Genomic DNA, 24,819 nt, shown 5'->3' on the forward strand with positions numbered 1-24,819 from the left:
GGACTGTTACTTTTTCACACCCTTGACATCATTCCTTTTGGTTTCACGTAAAATTTAGTAGATATCTTCATCAGCTATCTAAATACGGCAGTGTGGATGTGCGATTTATGAATGTTCCATTTTGTTCAACCGTTTTTATTTATTTGTAACGATTATATACCATTTTTATTTTTTCCATGAATTATGTGTAAATGAACTATACTTGAGCGAATAAAAAGTGTATAAATAACGTGTATAAAAATAATATACCTCAATGATATAGTCAAGTCATTCGGAAAATGCGCCTAGGACCATAAAAATACTTCAATCAATTTTTTACATAGCCCACGTAAAAATATGGATCTGCCTTCAACATGCGTTGTAAAAAAAGTTTTTTACTTCACAATAATCCGTAACTGCAAATTCTAGCCACTTCGATGAAAAAAAAAGAAAAAAAATACACTGGGATTATATCAACACGTGAACCGATGTAGCTTTATTCAAAATCAAACATCCACAATGTATGCACAACATTTCAAAGCTCTATATTATTTATGGTCGATTTAAACCCAAGTTCGAGCAGATATGATACTGATTGACTATAACAGTTTCCTACTTATTTTGTTACTTTTAATAAAATATGTTCACTTATTTTATTTACAGATGGTTTAAAGAGGAAAATGAGCAGCTGCTGCCCTTGCAACTAAGTGATCGAATATCGATTGTGTCGGCGGGACTTTTAAAGATAAGTAAGGTATGTATCGAGTTAATCGGGCATTTATTAGCAAAATGTCAATCGGTAAAAATTAGTTTCTTCGATGTACTATTTCTAAAAATTCTGACGAAATTATGTAGGGGAGCGGTATAAACATTTTAAAATATTTTAAGTACGGAATCAAAAACGTAGAAAATGAGGACAGAATAATGTGAGTCAATTTATTTAAATCGTTTCTAATTTCTATACAGTTTCCCTACAAAATTTCATCAGAGTATGGATAACCCCAAATATTCCGTATTTTGGGAATTTGTTTACCTATTTCAACCAAACTAGCTGTAATGTTGTACTTTGATTTCCCATTGGGGAGAAAATCTCCTTAGCAAAAATGTCGTTATGGGCCCATTTTTTAGAAAAGACCCAATTTATCGATACTCCCCATTATTCGATCTTTGAGGAGCATGGAAACGTTTTTCAATCTAATTGACTACATTTTGATGCTTGGGGCTTTAAAGGAGTATCAATATTGTACAATTTTTTACGCTTTTAACCGAATTGGCTGTAATATGGTATTTTGAATTTACATTAGGTAGGAAATCTTCATACCAAACTAGCTGTAATGTTGTACTTTGATTTCCCATTGGAGAGAAAATCTCCTTAACAAAAATGTCGTTATGGGCCCATTTTTTAGAAAAGACCCAATTTATTGATACTCCCCATTATTCGATCTTTGAGGAGCATGGAAACGTTTTTCAATCTAATTGACTACATTTTGATGCTTGGGGCTTTAAAGGAGTACCAATATTGTACAATTTTTTACGCTTTTAACCGAATTGGCTGTAATATGGTATTTTGAATTTACATTAGGTAGGAAATCTTCATACAAAACAAAAAACAGTAAGGAAAGCAGTAAAGTCGGACTTGGCCGACTATATAATATATATACTAAGAGACGTCGCGTGTTTGTTATATACCTATATCTGAACCGATTTCAGGGAAACTTGCCAGAGACTAATTTACATTACTTTAGTACGTTGTGTCAATCGGTCTAGCTATGGATCTTTTCACGAAACTTTGCACACATCATTCTATATTTAATTTAGTAGGTTGTGCCAAATTTCGTGCAAATCGAAAGATATATAGGGACTTTGGTACACAATTAACTTTTAATCGGACGAAGATATATATAGGAGCTATATCTAAATCTGAACCGATTTCGTGCAAATCGAAAGATATATAGGTACTTTGGTACACCATTTACCCTGAATCGGAGAAAATATATCAAAATCTTAACCGATTTTTACGAAATTTAGCACGCATCATCCTATACGTTATTCATTACGCTGTGCCAAATTTCGTGCAAACCGAATGATATATAGAGACTTTAGTGGACTACTTACCCAAAATCGGCCGAAACTATATATGGGAGCTATATCTAAATCTGAACCGATTTTCACGAAACTTTGCCCACATCATTCTAGGCTTAGTCCAGTGTGCTGTGACAAATTTCGTGCAAAACGAAAGATATATAGAGGCTTTGGTGCACCATTTACATTAAATCGGACAAGAATATATGTATGGGAGCTATATCAAAATCTGAACCGATTTTTACGAAACTTAGCACACATCATTCTAGACCTAATTTAGTACGCTATGGCAAATTTCGTGCAAATCGAAAGATATATAGAGCCTTTGGTGCACCATTTACATTGAATCGGACGAAAATATATATGGGGGCTATATCAAAATCTGAACGGCTTTTTACGAAACTTTGCCCAAATCATTCTAGGCCTAATTCAGTGTGCTGTGCCAAATTTCGTGCAAATCGAAAGATATATAAAGCCTTTGGTCACCATTTACATTGAATCGGATGAAAATATATATGGGCGCTATATCAAAATCTGAACGGCTTTTTACGAAACTTTGCACACATCATTCTAGGCTCAATTAAGTGTGATGTGCCAAATTTCGTTTAAATCGAAGGATATACACCAAGAATGATACACCATTTACCTTAAATCGGACGAAAATATATATGGGAGCTATATCTAAATCTGAACCGATTTTTCCCAATTTCAACAGGGTTCGTCCTTGGGCCAAACAAATGAGCTGTGCCAAATTTCATTCAATTCGGATCATAAATGTGACCTGTACTTTGTTTACAATTTTACATGGACAGACGGACATGCATAAATCGACTCAGAAAGTGATTCTATGCATATAAGGAACCATGGGTCTATCTCTATTATTTTTGCCTGTTACAAACATATGCACAAAGACATAATACCCTGTACCACAGGGTGATCAAGGGTATAAATACAGGTGTATGAAATGTACACCTCATGGTGAAAGGTATAAAAAGTTCGGCCCTATCGAAAGTTTTTAGGGAGATTGTCTACCTCATGAAAATCTAAATAGTATAATTACATCGATTTCTGAGGAAAATTCTGTCTGTGAACGATTCGTTCCATTTTGCCAAATCAAGTGAAAATTGCACCAAATTTGGGTCATTGGTGCATTCTTTAGATGCAATTAGAACCTAGTTTTTTTTAATTGTTTGTCCATCTTATTTCCATGTATCTGAAACCACAGTGCGATATAATAATAACTAATAACATTATTTACCTATAAGAAACCTGCATTTCATTAACATATTGAATATTTTTTTGTTTATTTATTTTTCACTTTCTCAAAATGAAATACCGTGAACAGGCACGTCTTGATGATACCGGCAAATATTTGTGTTGGGTAAACAATACCGCTGGAGAAGAAACAATACAAGTTTCGTTAACCGTTACAGGTAAGTTGGAGATGCTTTTGCGTCCGAAAAAAAAATTCGCTTCGTGTTTTTCCTGGTTACCTTTTATTTGCTCATTTGTACAATCGACATTAACATGCCATTGGTAGGGGTATTAATTTAATGTAAGTATCTCAAGCCTATCTTTATGTATGACCATGGTCCTTCATTAGAAACAACTTAGTCGGAGTGGAAAACACCGAGAACGGCTTTGCCACATGCCAAATGTATGTCATTAAGCTAACGACGAGAAAGATGGTTATTTGCATAATTTAATTAAATTTTCATTAAGTGAATACTAGCAAATGAACAAAATGTACATACATATATATATTTTTGTGTCCTTGAAAGAAAACAAATCAATATTGCCAAGTGATAGTCAACACTACACACAGTCAACACCGGTACACGAAAGTATTTTTACATCTGGTTTCCTTGAAAATTATTCTCATTTTGTTAATGAAAAACGGTGGTGGAAATAAAATAAAACCAGTGAGCGGAGCAGTATAGTCGGACGGGGCCGACCATACGATACCCTACACAACTACCACTGATCTCAAATTTTCTACGGATGTGTATTCCGAGCCTGGGCAATATTTCGTGATATTTGCACACTCTTGCCCGATTAGAGGTAAACAGCACCTCTTCCTCACACTGACATATTTTCCGAATATTACGAGTATTCAGTACAGTTATTGTCCAGATTCCCTTCACCGTGGGTTGTGTTGTTGTAGATCAACTCGAAAATAACACCAAAAATTAAGTTTTCGGCCCACTTCATTCCTAAATTAATATCTGATCATCACTGAAAATTATAGGCGTTGTCCTTGACCATAAATGGAACCTCATGAAACATTTCAAAGCGATCAGCGCTATGTTCGGCTCCCTAGAGTAATAATGGGTTACTAAATAACATACAAATACGGAGATACCTGTAAATATTTAGGTGTAACTCCCACATCAGAGCACATGCAACAACATAATTGGTCTTAATTTAAAGGTCATCCACTCCTCTTGGATATAATATCAACTTTTCGGGTCTATGTCCTTCAGGGGTAAATATATACGCTATAGAATACAAATTTTGACATTTTTCACAAAAGTCAGGGTCCATTTGACCCGCTAAATATTGACCGAAATATTGATCAAAGCAGGTATGCTTATTCTTTGGCCCGACCCCCTTCTCCATGCAAAATTTCACGATGTTTGGGCCATTATTGCGGCCTGTGGAGCGACCAGAAAAACCGACAAAAATTTAGTATTTGGTCCATTTCATCCCCTAAATATTAACCGATCTTTCCCAAAAACAATAGGGCCAGAACCCATCCTACATGCAAAATTTCGTGAAGATTGGTCCATAATTGTGGCCTGTATCGTGTTTACAAATTATAATGGACAGACGGACGGACGGACGGACGGACACACATGTCTAGATCGACTCAGCTAGTCGAGATATGACGATCGGTATACTTAAAGGTGGGTCTAGGACCGATATTTCGGGGCGTTACAAACTTTTGGGGCTGCACAAAGCTATAATACCCTGACAACATAGTTGTGTAGGGTATAAAAACTGTATTTTTTGGTTATACATTATAAACACTTAAATGGTAAATGGACAAAGGAAAAACAAAATAAGGGAACCCCCCAATCTCGATTTTAATTTTTCAAGATTTTCAATGGGCTGGTAACTGAATACCAATGCTTGTTAAGGTTTGTAACTTTGCACATATATATTTGAAGATTTAAAAAGAAAGACAAATAATTTACAAAAAATTGTTGTTGTTGTTTTTAGAAAGAGTACATGTCTGGCTCTCGTATGAACTAGGATTATTGACTTCGCTCAAAAATTAACAAAATAGCGGACCTTTGAAAAAATATTTTTGGAAAATCGCCGATTTTTGACCAAAAACCAAGTTAAAAAATAAGGAAGATTTTCACCGATTGGCTTTATCCTAGTTTATACGATAGCTATACACTCACAGAGAAACGTGTAAAAATTTGGAATCGATTGGGGTATTAGCCCTTGAGTTATCGTGCCCGTCATTTGTTTAGAGAAAAACGCGTTTAAAGTTTGAGAAGCCCTTCAGCCGTCGCTTGATGCTGACACAATGAATCGGCTATATCTTCAAGAGGTCTTAAGATTTTCACTAGAAATTTTGTGGGGACATTCTTGAATTAGTGTAGATTCAAACCAGTGAGCGGAGCAGTATAGTCGGACGGGCCGACCATATGATACCCTACACAACTTCCACGAAAAACTAACTTTCTGTGGATCTATATTCTGAGCTTGGGCAATATTTCGCGATATTTGAACCATCTGGACCAACTAGAGACCGACAATTATTACTAATGTTCAGTACAGCCTTTCTCATTACTTGTCCAGATTCCCTTCCCTTGTGTTGTGATCTTCTTATTCCCATTGGAGCCTATAGATCAAAAACACAAAAAATTATGTTTTCGGTCCACTTTATCACAACATAATTATCTGATCGTAACCGAAAATTGTAGGCGTTATCCTTGACCATAACTGGAATTTCATGGTGGTGTGGTAAAGGGTAACTAAATAATATCTGAATACATAAGCACCTGTAAATATTTAAGTGTAACTCCCACATCTGAGTACATACGACCATATAATTGGCATCGATTTAAAGGTCAACCACTACCCTTGGATATACCAAAAACGTTTCGGGTCGATGTTTGGGTTATAATTGCGGCCTCCTCAGCGACCAGAAAAACATATAAAAATTAAGTATTTGGTCCATTTCATCCTCTAGATATTAACCGATCTTTACCAAAAACAATAGGGGTCTTCATTGGCCAGAACCCATCCTACATGCAAAATTTCGTGAAGATTGGTCCATACCAGTGGCCTGTATCATGTTTACAAAATATAATGGACAGACGGACGGACACACATGTCTAGATCGATTCAGCTAGTCGAGATGTGACGATGGGTATACTTAAGGGTAGGTCTAGGACCAATATTTCGCGGCATTACAAACTCTTGGGGCTGCACAAAGCTATAATACCCTGACAACATAGTTGTGTAGGGTATAATTAAGTCAACAAAATTTTTGACCTTGAGAAATGGGGGGGGGGGGTCCACATGAAACGGCTGAATGTGAATTTGGGGTGACGGTCACTCTGGGTCCAAAGGTGTGAGATAAGGCTGGATTTTTGAAAATTTGTTCCAGGACGACACGAAAAGTATTAAATGTGCTACCATTTGTATTTGGTGAACCGTTAGAGCTAGAACTCTTAAATTAGAAATTAGGGTCACTGATAGAGTGTAGAATATATGTACCAAAGTGATTTTTGGAAATTCGAACAATAAGTACTAAACTGTACTAAATTTGGTACAATTTCGTAGCATGTGCGCGGATATAGCTAAAAACTTGACATTTGGAATACGAATTTAGGTTGAGAAGTAGGGTCGATATAAGGCCGTGGTTTTTACAGCGTGTACTCATGTATACGAACCGTACTATTATATATATATATATATATATATATATGCTGGAAACTTGCAATTTGGAGTTAGGGTCATAACTGGGGTGTAGGGTTGGAATTTTAGTAAAATACATAACTTGTACTAATGTGCATTAAATGGTACCAAATTTGGATTTGGTTGTACCTATAGAATTGGAATCTTGAAATTTTAATGTTAGGATCACTGTTGTGGTGTAGAATTGGGCTATGTAGGAAGTCATGGCATAATTAATTAAGTTGGAGTTAGAATATTTTTGGTGTGTAGGATTGTGATATATAGATAGTTTTGAAAATTCGTACTTATTATACCCTACACAACTATGTTGTCAGGGTATTGTAGCTTTGTGCAGCCCCAAGAGTTTGTAACGCCGCAAAATATTGGTCCTAGACCCACCTTTAAGTACACCGATCGTCATATCTCGAATAGCTGAGTCGATCTAGACATGTGTGTCCGTCTGTGCATTATAATTTGTAAACACGATACAGGCCACAGTTATGGACCAATCTTCACGAAATTTTGCATGTAGGATGTGTTCTGGCCAATGAAGACCCCTATTGTTTTGGTAAAGATCGGTTAATATTTAGGGGATAAAATGGACCAAAAACTTTAATTTTGTCGGATTTTCTGGTCACTCCAGGGGCCGCAATTATGACCCAAACATCGCGATTTTTTGCATGGAGAAGGGGATTGGGCCAAAGAATACGCATGCCTGTTTTGATAAAGATCTGTCAATATTTAGCGGGTCAAATGGACCTTGACTTTTGTGTGAAAAATTACAAAATTTGTGTTCCCTAGCGTATATATTTACCCCTGAAGGACATAGACCCGAGAAGTTGATAGTATATCCAAGAGGAGCGGTTGACCTTTAAATTGATACCAATTATATTGTCGTATGTTCTCGGATGTAGGAGTTACACTTAAATATTTGCAGGTGTCTACGTATTCAGATATTATATATTAACCCATTACCACACCAGAGGGTCCGCCCTCTGGCTGATCGCTTTGAAATTTCCATGAGGTTTCAGTTATGGCCAGGGACAACGCCTATATGTTCTGTGATGATCAGATAATAATTTTGGGTTGAAGTGAAACGAAAACTTAATTTGTTGTGTTTTCCAGTCGATCTATAGGCCAAAAATATAAGCCGAACATCAAAACACAGCCCACGGGGAATGGAATATGGACAAGTACAGAATATTAGAAATATTCGGAAAATATGTCAGTGTAAGGAAGATGTTCTGTTGACTTCTAATCGGGGAAGAGGGTGCAACTATCACGAAATATTGCCCAGGCACGGAATAAAAATCCGCAGAATGTTAAAGCCACGTGGTAGTTGTGTAGGGTATCGTATGGTCGGCCCCGTCCGACTATACTGCTCCGCTTACTGGTTTGTACTAAATTTGGTTGAATTTTGGATGAACGAACAGAGCTGGAATCTTGAAATTTGGAATTAATATTATTGTAAATGTGTGAGAAGCGATCGAGCTGGAATTCGAAAATTGAAAAATATGATTTCTATTATATTAATTTGAACTAAATTGTACTAAATTTGGTCAAATTAAAATGTCGTTAGATCTATATTATCATGAAACTTCGAATTAGTTTTAGAAATAAGTACTATACGAGTACGAAAGTTAACAAAGGGCACTAAAATTGTTGCGGTCAAAATTGGTGTGTAGTGTAGAGATATGGAGGAAGTTTTGGAAATACACATTATAAGAGAACAAGGAACTAAATGGTACTAACATTTTAATTATGGTCAATATTAGTGTATATGTTAATTAACTGTTCTGGCATATACAGTTTTCGTTTTATGGACAAATTGATAAAAAAAATTGATAATTTTATGAAAAAGCGATGTTCTGTCATATTCAACTATGCCAGTAGTGCTTACATTTTTCAGTTCCGTTTACATACACACGCTTATCCTTCACCTCAATATGGTGTAGGATACAAAAACAGACTACAATTTGTAATATTTTCTACATTTGTTTTCGTTCCTGTTGTACTACTCCTTCCCATTTTTGTTGTTTGTTCTCTTTTGTCTTTCTTGGCAATTGGCAGCACCGCTGACAGCCCATCTACAGCCTCAAGTACAAACGGTAGATGTCGATAAGGATGCACAATTTCAATGCATTGTGACTGGACATCCGGTGCATGATGTTAATTGGTTGCACGATGGTAAACCAATACTACGCGATAACCGAGTCGAGGCAAGTTAATAAGTATAAACATATTGGCATACATGTTTGCATCCGCCCCCTGCATTAAAAAAATAACAGATTATTTTTATTTTAATTTTTGCAGATTCTTTCAGATCCGCCACGTCTCATTATCAAGAAAGTACAAAAAGATGATCCGGGCATGTATCAATGTTTTGTGTCCAATGAATGGGAACAAATACAGTCGACCGCTGAATTACAGTTAGGAGGTGAGTTGATAAAGTTATCAAAAATATAAATACCGGAAATATCGGAATTTGTCTGAGCTCAAAAAGTAAACAAAATTTTAAAAAACGTGGGTCTTCTATAATAGTATCAACGACAACCACAGATTTGGAAAAAAATATAAATTTTTTTCTTTCTTTTTTGCAGATGCCTCACCCGAGCTGCTGTATTGGTTTTCGGAACAGACACTACAACCGGGTCCAACTGTATCATTAAAATGTGTAGCAACTGGAAATCCTTTGCCACAATTTACATGGACTTTGGATGGTTTTCCGGTAAGTGCAGGTGTTTTGTATACCAATTTCTCAAATTAGAATTTATATTATAAATAAAATCCAACGGCAATTTATATCGAAACTCAATTATTGATATATTCAAGTGTACATTTGTTGATCAAATCATATGCCAACGTTCAATCAAATACTGAAAAAATGCCAATCTCTGGGCTATTGTCGTTTCAATACATTTCATTGCGTTTTGTATTTTTTATTTTCAGATACCAGATCATTCGCGATTTCTAGTTGGTCAATATGTTACGATACATGACGATGTCATCAGCCATGTGAATATAACAAATGTCAAGGAAGAGGATGGTGGCGAGTACACCTGTACGGCACAGAATGCCATTGGCAAGTAAGTGAAATAGAAGGATATGTGGAAAAATGAATGAAATAACTGTAGACACTAACATCACATAGAGAATCTGTTTATTAAAGGAGGATTAAAAACAGAAACCTCTTGTGGAAAATAGTTGAAAGTTAACGCTGGGAGTTAGCATTTTCGCATTTTTCAGTAGTTTTTGTAATTTGACTACAAAATGAAATTGACCAAATACTTAATTTTTGCCAGTTTTTCTGGTCCCTCCAGAGGCCGCAATTTGCACACAGTATGATAGACGCAATTCAGTACGCTATGCCAAATTTTGTGCAAATCGAATGATATATAGGGTATTTTGTGCACCAATTACCTTAAATCGGTTGAAAATATATATGGGAGCTATATCTAAATCTGAACCGATTGTCACGAAACTTTCCCCACATCATTCTAGTATCAATTCAGTACGCTATGTCAAATTTCGTGCAAATCGAATGATTTTCAGAGACTTTGGTGCACCATTTACATAAAATCGGACGAAAATATATATGGGAGCTATATCTAAATCTGAACCGATTTTCAGGATACTTAACACACATCATTCTAGACCTAATTAATTACGCTGTGCAAATTTCGTGCACATCGAAAGATATTTAGGGACTTTGGCGCACCATTTACCTTAAATCGGACGAAAATATATATGGTAGCTTTATCTAAATCTAGACCTATTTCCAGGAAACTTAACACACATCATTCTAGACATAATTCATTACGCTATGCCAAATTTCGTGCAAATCGAAAGATATATAGGGGAAAATATATATGGGAGCTATATCTAAATCTGGACCGATTTTTCCCAATTTCAATAGGGTTCGTCCTTGGGCCAAATAAGTGACCTATGTCAAATTTCATCCAATTGGGATCATAAATGCGACCTGTACTTTGTTTAAAATTTAACATGGACAGACAGACGGACGGACGGACATGCCTAAATCGGCTTAAAAAGTGATTCTATGCTTATTCTAAAAAAGAACCATGTGTCTATCTCGTTTCCTTTTGCCTGTTACAAACATATGCACAAAGCCATAATAATATTTATTATTTTCAGTGTGGAATTTCGGTACCCAATAAGAAACCAATGTACCAAATTTCAGCGAATTCGGTTAAAAAAAAAAACGTCCTCTATAACCCCAAAATACCGGTTGGAGGGTACCCTTATATGAGTGCTATGCCTAAATTTGGACCGATATAGCACATCTTCAAACATGCCTGCAAACAAAAGACTCTATGCAAAATTTTGGCGATCTATCTCAATTCGTTTAGAGGCTAAAGTGATTACAACAGACAGACGGAAATGCTTAGATCGTCATATAAATTTAAGCTGATCAAAAATATAGGGTCGGAAATGATTATTTCGATGAGTTACAAACGGAAAAACAAAATGAATATACCCTCCATACTATGGTGGAGGTATAAAAAAATATAATGGCTACAAATCAAGATATGAAGCTAGATCTTAATGTGTAAGAGGGTCGCCAACAAACCAAAATTGTTATGCCATATCTCTGAACTTTGACCCATGGAGAATTTGTGCTTCAGGGGACGAAACGACTGAAGCTAGAATCTTAAATTTTGGGATGAGGGTCACTCTTGGTCCATAGGCGTTAGATAAGGCTGGGTTTTTTGGATATTCGTACTAGAACGGTACGAAAAGTACTAAAATGTACAAAATGTAGTGCCATTTGTATTGGAAGTTAGGGTCACTATGGAGCGTAGGATGGGATATGTGGATTTTGTACTAATATGTACTAAATGGTGGAAATTTGGATTCGGGCGAATCTTGAAATTTGAAGAGAGAATCACTGTTGGTGTGTAGGATGGGGATATGTAGGAAGATGTGTAACTTTATACTAATGTGTTCTAAATGGTACTAAATTTGTTACAATTATATTTGGGTGAAGCGATATGGCTGGAATCCTGAAATTGGGAAATATGTTTTCTATGGGATTTATATTCATGTGTGCTAAATGAATTAGTTTTGTAATGAAATACTACAAGAGTACGAAATGTAATAAATATTACCAAAATTAGTATAGAACTAGTTTTGTGTTGCGATGAGAATTGGTGGGTAGTGTTAATATATAGAGGTTGTTTTGGAAACACGTACCATAATATAACAAAGAAAATACATGGTACTAACATTTTGATTATGGTCAATATTGGTGTGTATGTTGATTAGATCTGCAGTTCTCTGTGAAAACAAAACAAAAAAAATACTTAGACATGTTACGAGCATATGCTAGTTAATTTATATAATTGCATACTACACCTTTGATAATTATTTTTACCCGTTAATAGCTTAATAAACATTATTGCCTATTTGCTAAACACTTAATTAACTAGTCGTATATTTTATTTTTTGTTTGTTTTGTTTTACAGAGTATCCCACAGCGCAAAGGTGAATATCTATGGACTGCCACACATTCGTGAAATGCCAAAAATAACTGGAATATCTGGACATGATTTGATTGTTAAATGTCCTGTGGCTGGTTATCCAATTGATCGAATTCATTGGGAAAGAGGTAAATGTTATACACAAAAAAAAAAAAACTAATAGTTTGGCTCGGAACTAAGGACATGTGTACATTAGGTTGTACCCAAAATAAATAAAACAAGTTTAAACTGTGTTAAGTTCGGCACGGGCCAACTTTGTTTACCCCCCACCATGAGGACGACATTCAAAACATTAAAATTAAATATATATATATATATATATATATACCTTATGGGGTCCCGTGAATATTTCGACGGTAAATTTAAAATACTCTCCACCTTATAGTAGTGGAGCGCATAAAAGTCATAACCCAAATATATAAACCAGTGAGCGGTGCAGTACAGTCGGACGGGACCGACCATATCCTACACAACTACCACGGGACTCTAACTTTCTGCGGATTTTTATTCCGAGCAATATTTCGTAATATTTGCACCCTCTTGCCCGATTAGAGATCAACAGCTCTTCCTTACACTGACATATTTTCCGAATAGTTGTAATATTCGGTACATGTCTTATAATTGTAGCCTATATATCGACTCGAAAAAAACACACAAAATTTAGTTTTCGGTACACTTTATCCCAAAATTATTATGCGATCATCACCGAAAATTATAGGCGTTGGCCTTGGCCATAACTGGAACCTCATGGAACATTTCAAAGCGATCAGCGCTATATTTCCGCCCTCTAGTGCGGCAATGGGTTACTAAATAATATCTGAATACGTAAGCACCTGTAAATATTTAAGTGCAACTCCCACATCTGAGTACATACGACAATATAATTGGCATCAATTTAAAGGTCAACCACTTCTCTTGGATATACTATCAGCTTATCGGGTCTATGTCCTTCAGGGGCAAATATATACGCTAAAAAATACATATTTTGTCATTTTTCACACAAAAGTCAGGGTCCAGGTAGATATTGACCGATCTTTATGAAAACAGGCATGCTTATTCTTTGGCCCGATCCCCTTCTCCATGTAAAATTTCGCGACGTTCGGGCCATAATTACGGCCTCTGGAGCGACCAGAAAAACGGACAAAAATTAAGTATATCCTCTAAATATAACCCGATCTTTACCATAAACAATAGGGGTCTTCATTGCCAAGAACCCACCCTACATGCAAAATTTCGTGAAGATTAGTCCATAACTGTGGCCTGTATCGTATTTACAAATTATAATGGACGGACGGACACACATGTCTAGATCGAATCAGCTAGTCGACATATGACGATCGGTATACTAAAATGTGGGTCTAGGCTGCAAATGGGATATATCGGGCCATCGTGTTTTGGTTTAGCATAAAATTTAGTATTTTGGGCAATTATTGGAAATAAAATTATTACTAGTAATATTCAACTGTATCGGTTAGGACCCGAAATTACGGCAGGTCAATTACGAAGATGTGATATATCACATCTTCGTAATTGCCACGTTTAGGCATAGCCCCCATATAAGGGTACCGCACAATTTTCCATATTTTTGGAGCGCGCATTTCAACCAATTGTTTTTGGGTACCAGATGTCTCCAAAACAAATTATAAATATCGGTCTACTTTTTCTGGTAGCCCCCATGTAACGGTACCCCCAATTTACAATATTTTGGGGGTATTTTAAAACGCGTTTTTAAACCAAATTCGCTGAAATGTTGGTACAATGGGTTTTAATTGGGTACCAAATTTCTTTACTAAACATCTAAATATAGGTCAATTTTTTCGGGTAGCCCAAGAAACTATTCTGAGATAGGTCACATTCAGATTTTGGGGGCTTTTGAACATATTTTCAATAGAATTAGCTATAGTTGGGAAATTTAAGGAATTCATTGGGTGTCAAATATTCATATTAAAAATTTATAGCATGTCATAGCATCCATACGAAAGTCCCCATCGATTTGAAGTGTTTTGAATGTCCTTTTCATGGTGGAGAATATATAGAATTCAGGCGGGCCAAATTTAATGACCTTTCAACTTTTTTATATTTCGTTTTGTTACACCCTAATATACGCATATCCATTGTTATCATAGACATAGAATATTGGTCTGTTATTATTCTTAATTTTTATTCATTTCATTTTTATTAAGTTTTTATTGTTATCTATTATTGTTTATTGAATAGCTAAGTCAATAAATTGTATTTATTATTACGTCATTCAATTCAATTTGTTTTGTATCATTTCCAGATGGCCAAACATTACCAATTAATCGCCGGCAGCGAGCCTATAACAATGGTACATTAATCATAGAACAACTGCAACGATTAGAGGATGCTGGCACCTACACCTGCATGGCGCAAAACAAACAAAAACAGACATCCAGGCGGAATGTGGAAATTCAAGTTTTAGGTAAAAATTATAAAAAACAAATTACAAAAACATTATCGATAAAAAACACAGAGACATTTTCCGGACACAGAGGTTGTAAAAAACCTTACTCAAACATAAATATTAGATTCATATAAAAAATGTGCCAGAAAATGTATACCGATTGTGTCAATGTATATACTTAATCGGTTTTTTTAAGTAGTACGGCAGGCTACGTTAAATTCAAATCGAATAATCCATTCGCTTAATTTTACATTTGAGCATTTTGAAATTTTTGACGATATTATGTCTATGAAACCAAAAGGAGACTTTTCAAAGAAATATGTATGTGTTATGTTTGGTCGGTAACTCCCTTCTTGCTTACCAACCACAAAGACGTACGAACATTTCAATGTACACATTTTTATGAGAAACATTTCCGCCCTACATATCTTCAACCTTCAACCGGTTTATAAGACATTCAATATAATTGTCTATGTGCTTGTGTATGTAAATGCGGGAGCATTTCGCGTGGCAACAAATTTGCAACTAGTCACCTTGACCCAATCAACTACAACCCGAACAATAATGCAATGTTTATACCCTACACAACTATGTTGTCAGGGTTTGTAACGCCGCGAAATATTGGTCCTAGACCTACCTTTAAGTATACCGATCGTCATATCTCGACTAGCTGAGTCGATCTAGACATGTGTGTCCGTCCGTCCGTCTGTCCATTATAATTTGTAAACACGATACAGGCCACAGTTATGGACCAATCTTCACGAAATTTTGCATGTAGAATGGGTTCTGGCCAATGAAGACCCCTATTGTTTTTGGAAAATATCGGTTAATATTTAGGGGAAGAAATGGACCAAAAACTTTATTTTTGTCTGATATTTTGGTCGCTCCAGAGGCCGCAATTATGGCTCAAACACCGTGAATTTTTGCATGGAGAAGGGGATCGGGCCAAAGAATAAGCATGCCTGTTTTGATAATGATCGGTCAATATTTAGCGGACTTTTGTGTGAACAATTACAAAATTTGTATTCTATGGCGTATATATTTTCCCCTGAAGGACCTAGACCCAAAAGTTCATAGTATGTTCAAGAGGAGTTTTTGACCTTTAAATTGATACCAATTCGTATGTACTCAGATGTGGGAGCTACACTTAAATATTTACAGGTGCTTACGTATTCAGACGTTATTTAGTAACCCAAAACCACACTAGAGGGCGGAAATATAGCGCTGACCGCTTTGAAAATTTCCATGAGATTCCAGTTATGGTCAAGGACAATGCCTATAACTTTCGGTGATGATCAGATAGAAATTTAGATTTTCGTGGAAGTTGTGTAGGGTATTATATGTCGGCCCCGTCCGACTATACGGCTCCGCTCACTGGTTTCTTTATAAAACTGTTGGAAGACACTGTTGTAAGACATGTAAATGGGTCTTACCCCATTTTAGGTATTTTTGAGGCTCTTGCCGCATTTTCCAACTGAATTACCTGATCATTGGAACTGTGCGTCCCTGCATATTTGTATACCCATTACCATAAATTTGTCATTCCGTTTGCAACACCTCGAAATATTCACCGGAGACTTGATCGGAATAAAATTCTATGTCTGTTTGTTCGCAGTTGAAATCACGATTGAGCTTGCAATATTTAAGATAATTACTTTCTTAGCTGGCTTGTGACAAAACATTTGATCCATATATATATATATATATATATATTGTCTTCCACTTGACCTTTCCAGCGAATTGGTGATCTTCCCCTTCTAATTGATCCAGTAGTTGGCTCACATCTTTATATGCCTTTTGAGCTGGTTCATCCTCACCCATTCTCATAATATGATCTTTCGGAGAATTTTTCTCACAACCACTCCAAGATCATGGATCATCTGCTTGCGCAAAATCCATACAACAGCACGGGTAGTATCAGCGTATGGTAGAGAGTGTGAGTTTGGTCTGGCGAGAGGTGGCCTTGTTTCTGAATTAATTACTTAGACCATTTTAGCTCCTGTTGGCCAGCACTATTCTCCTACAAAATTCAAAACGGATGTCGGACCGCAGTTGGTCCGTTGATACCATCAGCTTGGCCTTCTCGCTATTTACTGCCAGACCCACTTTGGCAGACTCCTTCTCAATTTGTTCAAAGGTGGCTGTTACCGCTCTCAATGTTCGAATCATTATGTCGATGTCATCGGCGTAGGCGAGTAACATGTGTTGTTTAGTGTATTGTCATTTCTGCTCACCTTTGCTTCTCGTACGACCTTTTGCAGCCGTATGTTAAAGATATCACACGACAAACTGTCCTGTCCGAATTTAACTGCTGACTTTGTACCAGTTAAAATTATCTTGCATAGCTGTATTAATTTTGCAGGAATGCCGAACGCAGACATTGCTTTAAAACTCCCTGATCTATCCGTTCAGAGGGCTGTCGAAAATACATTTCTCCTCTCTCCTTTTCTCCCGATAATTCTCTATCGCGTGTTCCTACTGCCTGCAGGGTTGCCCTGTACACTGCATTACGACACTCCTGATGGTACCATGGGTTTCTTGATGGAGGTCTTTGGTACCCAAGAGTTGCATTTGCTGCAGTTTGTGGGAAGTTGTTCATTGTGCTTCTATGTACTGAGATTTTTGGTGTTTTTTTTTAACAAAAATTGACTGTAATTTTTATCTTTAAGTTCCACTTTTTACGATAGTTTCATATAAGGGAATACCCCATTATTCGATATTTTGGTAATTTTTGATGTCAAAATCATTGGATGTCAAATTTTCCTATCAACATTTTACCATGGCATAGCGCGCCACTTATGACACAAACAAAAACGAAAACCATCTTGAGATGTCAATGACTTCTCCTTTTTGCAAACCAAACAAAAGCTCATCAGCAGCTTGCTGACAGCTAAGGAAGATGGGACGCGAGTAATGAATGAAATCGGCACCATCATCATCGACGTATTTCTCGCTGTCACACTCATCCCCATTATTTCTCTTATATTGGTATTGTTTAAAAACTATTTTTTTCTGCGAGACTCATGATCCGACTACCAGTTGCGGTAGACTTTGATTGTGGGAAATGAATATTTTTCTCTTTGTTGCTTTGTATCGGATTGAGCTGTCAGAAAAAATATATAGACTAGTATAGGCGGTGGTAAGAATAATATACATTAATAGAAAACAAAAATCAATAGTTGCAATTGTGTTCATATAACACAGCATTTTACGGCAGTGGAATGGTATAAGGGTATTTCGAACAAAAACATTCATTTTCAATAGAGTCGGAAGGGATCAGTCGTGCGATAGCCTACACTACTGCCATTGGATATCAACTTCTGCGGAACTAATATCTCAGTGTGGCCATCATTTGGCGATATTATCGCCTTTAGTGTGGTAATGGTAATACTGAAATATATATATATGCATATAATATTGATCGAAATACAACACATTCAATTTTATAAATCCAATATTAGGCTGCTGGAATGTTCGATTTGTTCCAAACTATTATATTGTCATCATTCGTTGAAACTCAAATAACGGCTTGAATGCATTTTATAATATATATCATGTATGCAGAGCATCCGATTTAAAACAAACTTTGGATAACCTAATACTTTAAAAATACATGTATAATGTGTTGACCAAGAGGTCAACATTTTGAAAATTTGAAAATCTTACATGAAGCGATTAGAGAATTCAAATGTCATCCAAAGTTCGTACAAACTTTGTGAGAGAACTCTTTGGGCAGAGATTGTTCAAATTTTCTTTTGAACAATTTTTTAGTTTTTAACGAGAAATTTTTTATGATTATCTTCAAATCATTTATAATTTTCACCTTCATTATAATCACCAGTTCCACATGTTTTATATGTATAAAAAGTACAAAATGGTACTAAATGTGGTACTAATTGCATTTAGTTGAGTGTATAGAGATGGAATCCTGAAAAGAGGAATTAGGACTACTTTTGGAGTACAGGATTGAGGTAGCTTTAAAAAATCGTACTTATGTGTACGAAAAGTACTAAATGGTACTAAATTTGGTGCAAGTTGGATTTAGGCGAACAGATAGAGCTGGAGTTTTCAAATTGGGAATTAATTGGGAGTCTTCAAATTGGGAATTGACTGTTGGAGTGTCGGATTGAGGTAGCTTACGATATTCGTACTTATTGGTACGAAAAGTACTATATGGTACTAACTTTAGTACAATTTGGATTTTGCTTGAATGGATAAAGCTGAAACCCTGAAATTTGGAATAAACATTACTGTTGAAGATTGAGCTATAGGGACATATTTGGAAGTTCGTATTTATGTGTACGAAAAGTACTAATCGGTACTAGATTTGGTACAATTTGGATTCGGGTATTAAATTTGCCACAATTTACATTTGGTTGAACGGATAGAGATGGAAAACTTAAATTTGGAATGAAAATGACAGGTTTATTGTATTATTGGAATTTCGTACTAATGGATACGAGAAGCACTAAAGTACTAAATACGGTACAATTTGTTTTGTGTGAGCGGAAATCCTAAAATTTGGAATTAAAATTAAGGTTGGAGTGTAGGAGTGAAAAGCGTAATTATGTGTACTAAACGGTACTAAGTTTAGTACAATTTAGATTTGAGTGAAAGGATGGATATGGAAAACATATATTTGAAAATAAAATTACTGTCCTGTACAGTAATGAGACAGTGTTGGAAATTAAAACTCATAAATACGATAAGTACTAAATGGTATTAAATATGCTACAATTTGGAGCTATGTGAACGGATAGGGCTGGGATCCGGAACTTTGTGATTAAAATTACTGTTGCAGTGTGGAATTGAGGATGTTTTAGAAACTCGTACTTATGTCTACGAAAAGTAATAAATGGTACTAAATTTGGTACAATTTGGATGATGGTGAACGGATAGTGCTGGAATCTTTAAATGTGAACTTAAGGGTATTATTGGAGTGCATGACTGAGGTAGTTTTGGAAATTCGTACTTATGCGTACAAAAACATAAAATTTGGTACAATTTGGACATTGGTGAACGGGTAGAACTTGAATCCTGAATATTGCAACTTAGGTTACTGTGTGAGTGTAGGAAAAGTGCAGAATGGTACCAAATCTACAATTTGGTTTTTAATGAACAGACAAAACTGAAATTTTTAAATGTGGACTTACGATTACTGAGGAAAATTTGGACATTTGTAAGTATGATTACGAAAATTACTAAATTTGGTACAATTTGGACTTTGGTGGAATTAAGATTACTGTTAGAGTGTAGGATTAATGTAGTTTTAGAAATTTTTACTTATCAGTATGAAAAGTACTAAATGGTACTAAAGTTGAAACAATTTGGATTTGGTTGAATCCTTAGATTTGGAGTTTAGATTACTGTTGAAGTGTAGTATTAAGCTATGGAGAAACTCGAATTTATGTGTACGAATAGTAAATAGAAAAATAAAACTAAATATAAAATGCATTAAATTTGGATAGGAGAGAGCTGGAAACCTAAAATTTAGAATGTGGGTCACTGACAGAGAGTTAGAAATAAGTATCAAAGGGTTTTTGGTACTATATGGTACTGCATTTAGTGGTGGTGATGGTATGGAGGTAGTGTTGAAAATGTCTACTTATGTGTTCGAAAAGTGATAAATGGAACTTAATGTGGAACCTGTACGTATTTGCTAAAATATATAATAGGAATTCTGATCTATTTTTTATCTGGGTAATGGAAATAAGAAAGTGATTTCGGAAAATAGTGCTTATGTGTATTAAGAGTACTAAATGGTAATAAACTTCATATTAGATGTAGGAATTGAAGTGGAATTCAGAACTATAGTAGAACAAATTATACTGTATTCACGATTTCCAAATGAAATGCTATTATTATTATTATTTTTGTATTGCATACGAAGTATCGCACATTTTGCTAGTATTTTTATATAATACAAATTATATTCACAAAAATATGAAATTTCGACTTTGACCTCATGTCATTTGAAAACCGCGAACCACAATAATATGTAATTTTTACTGGTGTAAAGCTCAAAGTCCACAGATTTGAAATACATAACGTTTTTTTCATCTTTACTTGAAATTGACTTTTAGCCAAAGAATTGGGTTCCTGGCCCATAGTGCGATGTGTCGGTAATTTTGTGTTTATACAAAATACCTCTGGGGCTGACATACACATATGCGGAATGAATATGGCGAAACTTGGATTTAAATGCATTCAGCATTCACATTACATGATATGCATTTAAAATTTTTGATTATTAAACTTAAAAAAATAAATTACATCGGAAATTTCATAAAAAATATATTCCTCGAAATACAATATTGTCTATGCTTGTTCTCTTAGTACATAACTTGAAAAATAAAATTTTCCCCATTTATTTCACAACCCACTGTGTCAGTTGTTTCGGAACACACATCTGTCAGACAATTTTTTACAACGGCTATTTGTTGTATACCACAAATGTTATGAGTTTATGCTCCAACAAACAACACAACGAACTGCGATATACGCTTTTCTTCCTTTCAACCGCTTGCATCATCATACTTACTAATGAGGGGATATTTAAAATATTTTCTCCCCTTTTTGAATATTAATTTCAAATTTAATTTGCTTTTTGTTTTCTTCCTTTTATTTATGTATATATATATATATATATATATTTGAATTGCAGTGCCACCCAAAATCATGCCCATACAAGCAATGACAAATATGCTGAGAGAAGGTATGAGAGCGGCAATATCCTGTCAAATATTGGAAGGCGATTTACCCGTCAGTTTTCGATGGGAACGCAATGGAAAGCCGTTAATTGGAACTGGGTATGTTTTGTTTAAAAGTTATTTAAATATGATAAAATAGATTTTACAAATGCATTTTTGTTTTAATCCTGTATTTTTATAGACTGTGGCCAAAATCTATGAAAAATATATTTTTTGATTCCAAAAAAGTACTTTCTTTAAATCGATTACTACAATATTTAAAAAAAAAATTCACTCTTTTGGCTCGTTGTCCTTGAAAATATTTCTTAGAAAACATCTTCTCTGAGTATTTGAAAAACTGTTTTTTTTATCAAATTTCTGGGTCTGATACGAAAGTTGCACGAGTAAACCGCGCCACGGCACCACAAAGATATTGCCAAAAATGCGCTTTGTCTATACAGTCCTTGATAAAAAATTTTGTTTAGAGATTCACCCTTTAGTCCCGTATAGTCATTGATAACTGTCTCCGAGAGTCCTTGAATAAATATCCGTTTTTTCTGATAGTCATTGAAAAAATATAGTTTGACAGACCTTGAAAAATATTTTATTATAACATTCAGAATATGCTAGTCCATAAATAAATATATGTATGTATTTTAAAAATCGCCCTAAAAATTAAATTTAAAAAATTAGTATTTTTTCTTCAAAGACTGATATTGCCACAATAAAAGTTTTTTTTTCATATCTTTGGCATAGTTATATATGTATTAGTGTGTTTTAATATATTTTTTAAACACACCCTCCCCTTTTTATCCTACAGCAATGAGGTCATTCGTCGCTTGGATGAATACTCTGCCAGTTTGGTTATTGAACACATAACATCTGAACATTCCGGCAATTACACATGCATTGCCCAGAATGTGGCTGGCACCGAACGTTTTACGGTACCGCTCACCGTCAACGTACCACCGAAATGGGTATTGGAGCCGAAAGATTCCAGTGCACAAGCCGGCGATGATGTCCTACTGCATTGTCAGTCATCGGGTTACCCGAAACCAACAATCACCTGGAAGAAAGCCATTGGACCCACGCCTGGCGAATATAAAGATTTCATTTATGAACCCTCCGTTCAATCTTTCCCCAATGGCACCATTCTTTTCAAGAAGATAACCAAAGAATCTCAGGGACATTTTCTGTGTGAGGCTAAAAATTCAATTGGTTCCGGTGTGAGCAAGGTTATATTTCTCAAAGTGAACGGTAAGATGTAGTTGTTTGTAATAGCCGCCTAATCCCATTGCAACATATTTTCTGAATTCTTTGAAATTTGTTCGTACAGTTCCAGCTCATTTTCAAACGAAATCGAAGCAAATCTCTGTTGCCAAAGGGAAACAAGTGCACATACAGTGCAATGTGCAGGGTGATAATCCCATCGACATTCATTGGAAATTACAAGCCACACAACAGACCATAGACGAATCAATGGATACCAGGTAAGTTGTAATTGTAGTACACAAAGGCATTGATTGGCCCATTTGACCCGCTAAACATTGCCCGATATTACACTGTAATAAAATCCAAAAAATTGGTGTGAAAGGGTGGCACGATATTACACTTTAAAACAAATAATGGGAAAGGGTGGCCCAAAATAAAATACATGCGTAAGTGTACATTAAATTTGTCATTCCGTTGCAAACACCTCAAAATATTAACCTGACAATATCTGTCCGTCTATTCGCTTTAGTCTCCATATATATATTTCTGATCAGAAGAAAATTCCAAGTTGATCATGAGGATTTGTGGCTCATTTTTCAACCAAATTGACCAAATTGGTATATTATCAAACGTCTCCAAAATACCGAATTTTCTCTCTTCTTTAAATAGGTTTCGCCTTGGGACAAATATTTTAGACGAGCCAAATTCTATATCAAAAGACATTTTTAAAACCGATGCATACTCTTGTAATACCCTTTCCTACAGTGTATTGAAAATGTTATTGCTACCGTTGATGTATATGAGAACCTTTAATTTTTTAAGAATTCAATTAGATAGCTGTTTCGGTTGAAAATATAGTGCGAAGAATGTTTTGCTTTCAATTTCCCATTTCAACCGAAACATAAAACATGTTTCGGAAATCTAATGAATGAAGTGAATTCTTGTAATCAAACCAATTTATCATTAATCAATAAATTCGATTGTAGCATAGATTTTTGTTGTACTGTTAAATGCGAACTACTGTCTTATACCATAACCTTCGAAGACTTTTCGATAAAAGGATTTTTTATAAAATCTCAAAATTTTAGACATGTAAAATAAAAAAGTTTTTGAGATTGGTCTTCATGATTGACAATAAATTTTCCTTCAGATTGAGATCGGAACATTGTCTGGCCGCTACTTTAATTGAAAAATTTGCTCACAAGTTGGTCACTACCCTATTATCGAAGTGCAGGAAGGTTAGTTTGAAAATCTTTTTAAGGTTTTATATGACCACATATATGTTATAACGATGCACTTTGTTCACAATTACCTTTGACGTCGTAATGGAATAATTGAATTTAATGTGCTTTATGGAAAATTTGGGACCATCGACAATAAATCTTTTTTACAGTCAGATGTTCATAAATATGTCCAGGGTTTGCTGGTGGAAGAAATGCCAGTGATGCCTCCACCTCACGGGGATCGAAATTGAAAAATTGTTGCTATTGATATTTGACACCCAATGAGAACCCAGGATACCTAATTACAACCAATTTGGTTGAACATTATGTCCAAAATCGTAAAAACACCAAATATTGGGGATATGGATCGATATATCCAATTTGAAATACCAAACATCCCAGGAGTACAAGCAACGTCTGTGCAAAATTTTAGAGCTTTGTCTTAAATATTGCGATCTCTTTCGTAATTCAAACAGAAGGACAGTCAGATCAAAAATATATATTTTTGGGGTCTTCGATGAATATCTCCAGTCATGACAAATTAAAATGCTCCCATACAATCCACAAGGACTCGAGATAGAAGAAGGAAGGGTTTCCTCATTGCTCCATAACTCAAAAACTTTCGGCGAATTGGTCCTTCTGGGTTCTTAATATACATGCCAAGAGCTTTGATGTCCTTCATAACCTGAGCTCGATTTTGTATCACAGTATTACTTACAAAAAAAAGAAAAACATTTATTCCCTTTTTTGGGAATAAATCTTCTGCGCAAATCCACCAATTTGGAAGACCA

At 35.3% G+C, this 24,819-nt stretch overlaps 1 protein-coding gene across 1 annotated transcript in view; it reads left to right on the plus strand.

Moving 5' to 3' along the window:
* Nucleotides 1–642: 642 nt before the first annotated feature.
* Nucleotides 643–24,819, plus strand: part of LOC133335011 (cell adhesion molecule Dscam2) — a gene marked incomplete at its 5' end in the record, with an annotated part of 62,853 nt that continues 38,676 nt past the window's right edge. The window contains 11 exons of the mRNA XM_061543309.1: nt 643–733; nt 3,407–3,494; nt 9,049–9,197; nt 9,292–9,415; nt 9,579–9,706; nt 9,928–10,064; nt 12,465–12,607; nt 14,761–14,922; nt 21,569–21,713; nt 22,414–22,850; nt 22,930–23,083. Of these exons, the coding sequence (XP_061399293.1) occupies nt 643–733; nt 3,407–3,494; nt 9,049–9,197; nt 9,292–9,415; nt 9,579–9,706; nt 9,928–10,064; nt 12,465–12,607; nt 14,761–14,922; nt 21,569–21,713; nt 22,414–22,850; nt 22,930–23,083 (1,758 nt within the window). The remainder of the gene's footprint in view (nt 734–3,406; nt 3,495–9,048; nt 9,198–9,291; nt 9,416–9,578; nt 9,707–9,927; nt 10,065–12,464; nt 12,608–14,760; nt 14,923–21,568; nt 21,714–22,413; nt 22,851–22,929; nt 23,084–24,819) is intronic.

This window comes from Musca vetustissima, unplaced genomic scaffold (genome assembly GCF_032173495.1).
Source record: "Musca vetustissima isolate MV318-11 ecotype Yass unplaced genomic scaffold, APGP_CSIRO_Mvet_v1 utg46153, whole genome shotgun sequence".
In the NCBI taxonomy this organism is placed as follows: Eukaryota; Metazoa; Arthropoda; class Insecta; order Diptera; family Muscidae; genus Musca; species Musca vetustissima.